This window comes from Tursiops truncatus, chromosome 1, assembly GCF_011762595.2.
Source record: "Tursiops truncatus isolate mTurTru1 chromosome 1, mTurTru1.mat.Y, whole genome shotgun sequence".
Classification (NCBI taxonomy): Eukaryota; Metazoa; Chordata; class Mammalia; order Artiodactyla; family Delphinidae; genus Tursiops; species Tursiops truncatus.
The window spans coordinates 62,995,661-63,005,767 of NC_047034.1; the positions used below are offsets into that span (position 1 = coordinate 62,995,661).

Consider the following 10,107-nt stretch of genomic DNA (forward strand, 5'->3'; position numbering starts at 1 on the left):
ACATTTATGTAGGTTGTTCCACACCCAGCCTTTAGTGGAAAAGGTTTTGTTGTTATATTTCTTTTATGTTTCCTTTAAAAATCATTATCCTATTTAAATGGATTAAGTCAATTCTATAGGCATTTATCTTATGAATACTGATGAAATGAATACCTAGAGGGCAGTAGTAGAAGTTGATGGGACTTGAGAACCTCTATTAGCACAGTTAAGTATAAATATAATCTATATGTAAACCAAAGTACAGGCTGAATGACATTCTCTGACTCTTTTTCACCGCCTGCCCCTCAAGCCTGTGAGAAATGGAATATTTCTTGCCAGCTCAGTAAACAAAGGATGTCACAGTCATCAGCACTTGCAGCCCTCCAGTGTGAGCCACGGGCGATGAGGAATTCAGGACACGCAAATACAGAATGCAGGCCCCAGAGAGCTGAGGTGCATATCAAAGGAAGGATTTCAGGGAGCCCAGACTCCGGCATCTTCGTGCACAAAGAAAAGCGCTACTTTCCTCACGTTGGGAGAGCTGGTTTTCCTTAGTTAACAATCACCTTTTGATGTTCCCCATTACCTGCGCCAGGGCCCTGCCCTGTCCCCTCCCCCCGATACTTTAGCTCTGGAAGGAAAGAGCTCAGAGGGTCTCCGCTGAATAAGGGGCCTGCGAGCCTCGGGAGGAGTTTTCAGCCGCTTTCCCCGCAGTCGGGAGTAGGGGCGGGACGCTGCAGCAGGACCCGGTGCCTCCCTTGCCCCGTTTCCCCTCAGGACGCTCAGGCCGACCCCCTCCCCACGCCCCACAAGCCCCGCGAGCCAGGGCGAGGGCAGCGGGGAGAGGAGGGACCGAAGTTCCCCGGGACCAGACGCTGGGGGCCGCTCTTTCTACACAGCAGCGGCGGGTGGCAGCGAACCCCTGCCCCTCAGAAGCTGGTCTTGCGCTGCCGCCCGGGCAGCGGACCAGGCGGAGGGTCGGCGCCCACTTACCCGGCCCGCGGTCCGCACGACTCTCGCGGCTTCGGCCGCCGGGGCCCGTCCAGAACCGGCAGCCTCAATGAGGCCGCCCTCCCCTCGGCCTCCGGGGAGTTCCGTGACGGCGGAGGGAAGAGACCCCGAGCTGCGGCAGTCCCAGCTCTGCGGAAACGCGGACTCCGTTCTGGGCGCAGGGAGTGGGACCGCTCTGACCCGAGGCCTTCCGGGAGGGAGGGGGCGCCGGGGGAGGGTGCCGCCAGGAGCGCAGGGCCCCGTCGGGGGTCCTGGAGGGGCGGCCAGGCCTGGGGGCCCCCCCATTGTGACCGCAGCCCAGGCCTTTTTCCTGGAATCCTACACAAAAAAGAAAGTTACACGGTCTATAGTAAATATTCACAAATGATTGTTGCTGCTATGCTTACTATCCTATTTAAGGTGTAAAATCCATAAAACACTTTAAGTTCAAAATTAAATATGAATTTTTACCTTTCTAATTATGTCTCTGCTATTCACAATTGTCGTTAATGGATCAGAGACTGTGGCATCACTAGTTAAAAATGAGCTTGTGAAAAAAATAGAACTCAGGCCCACCGGACCTACTGAATCACAATCTACACTTTTACAATCTCCCCAGTGTACTTGTGTACCCATGAATAGTTGAAAGGTACATTTCTACCTCGACATGTCTTTTGTGTCTGAGAAATACACACATTTTATCCAATTTGATATAAATAAAACATTCAAAAATGTATATGCCTGTGTTGAAACCATCATTTTATCATTTCTTTTCCAGATAAGTATAGTCTCTATACTGGTTTTGTGAATCACATGCCATACTCTTTTCTTCTAGTTAGAAATAAGGTAGAGAAAGTTACTTTGTAATATATATATATTTGTGATAATTGAAGACACTCTTCTAAATTAAAACCAGTTCTCTCAACTTGCTGTTTTCTTCTTGGGTCACCTTATAAACTCTTCCCGTGGCCACATGGCATGTGTACCTTTAATTTCAGGGACTGCTGACATTCCAGGATATGGCCATACATTTCTCTCAAGAGGAGTGAGAGTGCCTGGACCAACATCAGTGGAAATTGTACAGGGATGTGATGTTAGACAAGTATAGGAACCTGCTCTCCTTGGGTGAGGATACCTTCCTTCCAGAATTCCTTATCCAACCACAGCTTTTAGAGTCCTTCATTTGTAGAATGTCTCCTGGAATCTTCTGCTTCCTACAATAGGGTTTCAGATTGCAATGTTTCAGGAAATATTGGGAGTTTGTGGGTATAATTTATCTTATGCTTTTAAAATTGCAGCCTCCCTCAACCACATAGCACAGGGAGAGCAACTGGGTGTTTTGTGACCTCCTAGAGGGTTTGGAAAGGGATGGTGGGAGGGAGGGAGATGCAAAAGGGAAGAAATATGGGAACATATGCATATGTATAACTGATTCCCTTTGTTATAAAGCAGAAAATAACATCATTGTAAAGCAATTATACTCCAATAAAGATATTAAAAAAACAATAAAAAATAAAATAAAATTGCAGCCTCCCTTTTAATATACTTTGTAACTGCTTGGGATGTGTCTATATGAACTGTGTACTATATGCTTCTGTTATAGTCCTTACAATATTTTATTGTCTTATTTTCTGTAACAATTTTCCATGGATTCTTTGGGCTTACGGTATATTAAAAGGGAGACAGCGATTCTGGGACTTCCCTGGTGATGCAGTGCTTAAGAATTCGCCTGCCAATGCAGGGGACACGGGTTCGATCGCTAGTCCGGGAAGATACCACGTGCCATGGAGCAACTAAGTCAGTGGGCCACAACTACTGAGTCTGTGCACCACACCTACTGAAGCCGATGCGCCTTCAGTCTGTACACCATTTATTTTTTGGAGAATAAAACCACCTCTGAGTGATTAAAATTTAGACCAGCTAGTCTAAATGCTTTATCACCTGTTCTTCTAAAACACTGATCAACGGAACGAGTTTTACTAGGGATAGCAGTGTAATTGTATTCTGGAGTTCATATCGGCAATATGGTTTATGACCTTGATGCTGGATCACGACATTTCAATGGTATAACTGCTATTAATTGTCTGTTTGTTCAACGATTAAAGTCTCACGTGATCTGAGTTCAGACTGGATTCATCCTGGTTGCTTTCTGTCTATTGCAGATTTCTTCCAGTATGAAAGGACAAGAGCAATACGGCTTACTTTACAAAATGTCTGCAAACTAAATGATGATATAAACTACATTCAAGTAATTTATACATACCCTACTGTAGAACTGGGTTTGTTACGGTGGCAGAGCCTGGTAATTATGTAAAACTGAAACCTTTATCTGCACTGGTTCAAGTTCTCTTCCTAAGAATATGTTTATAATCAACATTCTTTCACAATTGACCCAATTTAATTCACCATAGCATTGCTCATATTAACTAAATGGAAAATCCTAGGCTATATACAAATCCAGAAAGGATTTAGATCTCCTGGGAGTGGAGTTCCTTTAAAAATCCTGTGGGGACTTCCCTGGTGGTACAGTGGTTAAGAATTTGCCTGCCAGTGAAGGGGACTCGGGCTTGATCCCTGGTCTGGGAAGGTCCCACATGCTGCGTAGCAACTAAGTCCATGAGACACAATTCCTGAGCCCGCGCGCCTAGAGCCTGTACTCCACAACAAGAGTAGCCACCACAATGAGAAGCCCGCCCACTGACATGAAGATCCAATGCAGACAAATAAACAAAAACACAAACAAACAAAAATCCTGGGAATATACTTTTCAGTAAAAGAACAAAGTGTATTCAGTCCTCATGATTAAAGAGAAAAATCAAATAGTAGTAGGAGGAAAGGTGGCTTTGATTCTCAGTTTGTGGCTTCTGAATCTGAATTAATTATTGTCCTTACCTCAATGAGACACAGAATTGTAACCAAAATCGTCACTACTACAGTTACATATATTGCCAAGATGAGTTTGTTGTTATAGCCATATCCTGAAACTTCTTCTGTGAGCTAAAAAAAATAAGTAACAATTTTTTAAATACAAGGACATGGAAGGGATGAAAGCTAACTATTTTTAATCCTATTCTAAATGATAGTTAACTATTCTTAAAATACTATAAAACCCAATCCTTTCAGGCGAGTAGCTTCTATAAGAACAAACCAAACTTAGTGTTATTAATCTTATCATTAGCATTTTCTTCTACAATTTATTTATCTACACATTATTTATCTTGTGTTATGCCTTTTCTCGTCTACCCTAGGAATAGTGGCACACTCTCTAAACGAGCAAAATGGGAGATCACTGTCTTAGCCAGTTTCATGGCTGAAGATAAGATACAGACTAGGAGCCCATGGTATTCCTGCTTGGGCACATTAATGGCATGTCCTAAACTGAGTAAAAGTCCAGCTCCCATGTGTCAGGGGTTATCCTCACTTGACTCCTGCTCTTTCTGCTCACTCTGGGCTTCTGTGCTCTCTCTGATATAGTTGTCAGTTTTCCACTGGTCCGTATGCCATTCCGCTTTGGACACATTTACTTCTTGCTGCTTGCTGAGAAGTTTCATCAGGAGGCCTGTTTTAGAGATGAGGCTGGCACAGGCCAGCTGCACGTGGGCCTCTGAGCAGTCCACTTTCAAAGTCTGGATAACATGAGAAATGAGCTTTTGCATGTCATGCTGGGGATGAGGGACTGTAGCTGCTGGTTTAGCTGAGTTTCAACTTCATCACCTGGGGATGTGAGCCCTGGGAAAGTGAAGCCTGTGGGCTCGGGGGCATAATTCAGTGCCCGTGTTGTGGTACTCCCATTGTGTTTTGTTGGTGTGTTGAACAGTGGGCATACTGTTATCTGCAGCAACAGTAGAATGTGCAGTGGAGACGTTCCTATGGGTAGTGTTTCCGGGGCCGTTTCCTCCTGGCAGAGTAGAGTTTCCTCTACAAATAATTTCATCAGAATCATTTTGTGCAGTATTGTTTTCTGAACTAGTGTTTTCTGCAGAAGTGTCTGTAAAAGAAAATAATGCTAGAAAAGGATTTTCCTGAGAAGTCACTTCTCTTCAAGGTGAAACAGCCTCTCGTGGAGGGGATATTTTAGACTCCTCGCTACAGAGAATGGAGAGCTTGCAAGCATCATTCTATTGAGTGAACTTTTCTTTCTGAACTTTCGACTCCTTTTGACTTCGGGTTTTCTGTGGACCCGATGAGACTGAGTTTTATGTTAGATGTATTTTTCACCAGAAGATGAGATTAGTTCAGGAGATGCAATATTTCTAACTCTAGCCTTTATAGCTTCTTAAACAAAAATAGTGTGGGATAAGTCTTTTGATTTGCTTTTAACCTCAGATGGGGATTTTGGAGGGATGGAGGCAGAAGGCCTGCCCTTGAAGTACTGTTTCAGGGAAGAGGAGGCTGCTGCCTTGTGTTCCTTTATGAATGAAGACTCTGCATTGGACGACTTTCCCACCAGCTTCCTGGGCCTCTGCACCATGAGAAGCTGTTTCAGCTTTCTTGGGGATGGCCTCCTGAGCCTTCTTTCTTCAGCAGTGTTCGCCACAGATTTCTGGGCATTCCGTTTCCTCCTCACGCTCTCATCTCCCACTGCTTTGAGGTGCATTTTCTGTATGCCGCTTGGGCCCTGAGGACCCTGTTCACTCTCAGCAGCTTTTTCTCTGTACTCTCAATCTTTGCTAGGCTGTCTTTCTCTGGTTGGGCAGCTTCCAATTTCTTTTGAAAGATGTAGAGTTTAAACATGGCACCTAAATGGTTGGAACGCGTATGCGAGACAGGTTTATGTTCCTTTTTAACCTCATCAAATTTTTCTTCGGTTTCTGCATCTAACAAATTTTCCAGAAAGTGAAGTTTCTTCAATTTATTTTTATTAGTTGAATTGCTGGATACAGCTTTAACAGAAGGGCTCCTTGTACTGATTTTCAGAATGCCCAGTGGCATATCTCCATCTTGTGTATTTGAAAAAAGAAGTTGAATGAATGGTAATAATGTTGATTCCACATCTCCTAGATTTCCCTCTGAGATAAAAGGCAGTATGTAATTCAGTGCACTGATAATATCACTTTTATTATTAAAGTCCAACTGCTCATTCATGAAGCCTGACAAGCTGACAGCACTTTATCTGAGGATGCCCTCTCTGACTCAATACTCAGCTCGCTGCTGTTCTTCTTCCAGGCTTGCAACACCTTCATCAACGATCCTTTTGCATTCCCTATAGATGTTTCTTCATCTGTCAAAAATAACTGTTTTTGATCATTGAAGACTGATGGGACAGCTTTTAGTCAGTACACAGCCAAATAAATTAGGAATCAGTCAACGTTTGAGTGCCACTTAGGAGAAAAAGAAACACACACTTAAGTCTATGACTGGCAACAGCAAAATGATATCTCTTGAAAAAGTGGCTATCTACTCAGAAAATTCTGTAGCGTGAAATACACTAACTATATTCAGGATTACTCCACTGGTTCCCAGGGGCCAGAACTGAAGAAACTCCAAGGCTGGAAGACAAATATTCCCCTACTCAGCTGGACTCTCTGCAGATCTACTGTGACTCCTCAAATTTATATACCCGATCCTGTCCCTCCTCAGAGGCAGAGGAGTGTGAGGCTTCCTCTATCCACCTCTTTAGTGTGCTTGTGTCCTTGCTACTATCACAGATGACCACGACAACAACCGCCGTTAACAGGTCGTCATCTGGACATTTTCTTCTCCACCCACCCACTGAGTCCTTTGCTCACTCCCTGCTTCCATATATCCCAGCCCTCATAACAGAAGGCTCTATACAGAAAACAAACACTATGTTCACCTGGGCTCATTGCTAAAATTTGGGCAGGGATCTGGGGTATAAGTTAAGAGATTTGCCCACTTGTATGCCCATGTGGAATGTTCAACAAATCAATGGAATAATACTTGAGGTCCAAAATGCAGAAGGGAAAAAGCAACTTCTGTCAGATGGCTACTTTGCTTTCATTTCATTTTACTTCTAATATTTCCAGCTTTACTTGGGGAACCATCCAAAGCTTCTGACTGTGGGAAGGTAATGTGTACCATTGCGTAGCTGGGCTCCACTTCCAAAAGGATTAAAAGTATTTTTCCTAAGGGTCAAAGGAGGAGGGAAGGGTCATGAGAAAGGAGGAGCATGGGCTTGCAGAGAGCCCCAAACTGGAGGGAGGAGATCGGGGCACTAGGGTCATAGCACTTAACACCTCTCATCTTGTTTCTCCTCACCTGTAAAAGGAGATTAAAAATGCCTTTTCTGCCCACTTCTGGGGGAGAAGGGAGTAATACAACTAGTAAAAAAAATTGTTTGGGGGAGTTCCCTGGTGGTCAAGTGGTTAGGACCCGGCACTTTCCCTGCTGTGGCCTGGGTTCAATCCCTGATTGTGGAGCTAAGATCCCACAAGCTGTGTGTCACAGACAAAAAAAACAAATTGTGTTGAAAAATCAGCGATATTGTCTTTATATAAGTAGCAAAGTGTTATTGTTTATGATGTGCTCTAGATCAGCGATAGAGACCTGTATTCAAGCTACGTGGGCATGAAAGCACATTTTGGAAGTCACCAAGTTAGTGCCAATAAATCTAATATATAGAAAAATAGTTGAAAGCCCCTAAGTGTTTTGTGGATAGAAAAGCTTGATATTCAGAGCAAGTTCAGAGCTGGACAGTCTAAGAATGAACTAGCTCTCCATTCCATTAGAAGGGCTAGGTAGCAGCTTCTCGTTATGGAACCAGAAATCTCAGCCTCCAAATAGGACATAAAACAGCATCACTTGTACTCTTTATACAATTGCAGAAACAAACAAAATAAACAAAAACATATTTACACCTGTCCTATAACACAAATGGCACTTGTGACCTAATGTATATAAAATCAGTTTACAAACTGTGATGCACTCTATCAATATGTTCTCATTTGCAGAGAGCATAGCATAGGATATGTGGCCATTAATGTTAATTCCCTTCCCGCTTCCATTCCTTTCTCTTGTCCCTTTATGTATGTGGATCAGTAACATTATTAAGCTAACAATGTAACTGAGCAACTATTAGCTTAATAATGTAACCAACACTCTGATTCTTACCAAGGGGGTAGTTCTTAGAAACTTAGGGAGCTAGAACTCTGAATTAATGAATTAAAATAATGAAATTACATCATTAATTTTAATTTTAAATTAATTTCAAAAATTATCATCATTGATTAAAAATAAAATTAAATTAAAAATTTATTATCCCGCAGTTCAGACTCACCACAATGTGTGACTTCTGTCAGGCATTCACTGTCACAATGCAGCTTGACTCTCTTACAGACAACCTCAATGGTATTTTTAAATTGGCAGAGGCAGCAGGCCATACGGCTAGGTAAGATCCTATAAACGAAAACACAGATAATTAAATTCATAGTAAAAGAGTTACTTGAGTAGGTAGAAGAGGTAGGCCAAGGCCACCACAGACCAGTTAAAAAAGGAGTTCTTGGGGCATATGGACTGGAGAACTGAATAGGGGCCGGTTGGCCAATTGCTGTTCTTGACTGTTGTAAATAAATATAGAAGAGGAGAGATGTGCCCAACAGAAGAATTAGAATGGCAGTAGATATGGTATGCATAGAAAAAAGGGAATAGGGATTACAATTCGGTGACACTGATCTGTACTTTAATTCAGAAGTATCTCCTTCCAACCCAAAAGCGTCACTTTGGGTTGAGAGTACACAGGAAGAAGGCACACTTCTAAGAAGAGTCTGAATAAGACCACACCTTCTGGAATCCCTTTCTCAGTTCCTATTTGTGAGTAGTAATATATTAGAAGTTATTCTAGTAATAAAAAAGCATCATGTGGTTAAACAATAACAGAGATCGCATTGGCCAAATCTAGACAAAAGGAACATTCCAAAGAATAACATTATTATTATAATAAGGTATAACATAGTTAATTTTTAAAAAAGCACATGAGTTACTGGTGATACTCAAAATGAAGTGGGGGAGCTCTTCTGTATAGAATAATGTCAGCTAATAAATGCAAAATGGATGATAGAATAGGAAAGTGTCATTTTGCAACTATCAATGTTATAATCAATTCAGACAAAGATTATCATTGATACACAGTTGGGTGAAGAGTTGCTTGAAAGTAGGATCTTCACTGATCCCAAAGTATCACCCCACAGATTATTTATCAATTACCAAGGGGAACAATAACTTTACCATGGAGAGATATGGAAGAAACCACCTTAATCAAGTGATCAAACGAAGCACTGGGCCATCCTGCTGGGATGGACAAATTTCAGCTTCCTCAGGGGATTCTGTAGGCTCATCTCGGCACCCCAAAAAATCCCTAGGTAGGCTGTCCTCAGGATAAATGGCATCCATACTGGGATCTAAATAATCACCCTGCAACTGTTGTTCTAGACCCTGAGTGTTCATTTGAAATTTGCCTATAGTTCCAACAATAATTTTGTCAAGCCGTTGATGCTGAACTAGATCTTTCTTCAGGTTTGGGGGTGAAACAATAAACTTCATTGTTTTTGAGCTGTTACTACCTAGAGGTGGAACAAGTATGAACAAATGACTGGTGACCTTCAGCCTCGTCTAGACCTCTGTGTTTAGTCTTACTTTTGTGTCGAGAAGGGAGAACCAAGGGCTGATTCTTATCCCAGTCTACCACTGGAACTGCCTCTGGGAGCTTTTGATGTTGGGTTTGCTTGTTATTCAGATCCTGATGTGGAACAGCAAACTGATCTGGCCCTGTAGGCAGCTCTCCAACCGAATCCGGGTCCGGGTATGGAACCCCAGTCTCAGTCAACTTCTGATGAGGCAGGGCCAACATCTGGACTGGAGACAAGGACGTTAAGTAATTAAAGCCCACGGCTTCTGCCAGGGGTGTAAGGGCATGGGGCAATTTGGGAGGAGGGTCTGAGGCCTGTGAAGACCAAGCCTCTGTCAGCCGCGGGGGGTTGGGGGTCACCTGGACGGGGCCCAGGGCCCACTCCGGAGGCTGAACTGCCTGGACTAGAAGCCACCGTCCTTGCCATGTGAGGAAGAGCCGAGGCAACCAATGGCGCAGCCGGGACATAACATGCAGCGGCTCCAGGGGCAGTGACCCAGGCCAGTGAGGAGCCGGAGCCACAACCTGCGTCTGAGCTGAACCGCTATGCCAGC

At 43.3% G+C, this 10,107-nt stretch overlaps 1 protein-coding gene across 1 annotated transcript in view; it reads right to left on the reverse strand.

Moving 5' to 3' along the window:
• Nucleotides 1–4,373: 4,373 nt before the first annotated feature.
• Nucleotides 4,374–10,107, reverse strand: part of LOC117312954 (leucine-rich repeat-containing protein 37A3-like) — a 45,753-nt gene continuing 40,019 nt past the window's right edge. The window contains 5 exon segments of the mRNA XM_073794560.1: nt 4,374–4,595; nt 5,291–5,595; nt 5,598–6,077; nt 6,080–6,190; nt 8,207–8,325. Coding sequence (XP_073650661.1) covers nt 4,374–4,595; nt 5,291–5,595; nt 5,598–6,077; nt 6,080–6,190; nt 8,207–8,325 — 1,237 coding nt within the window.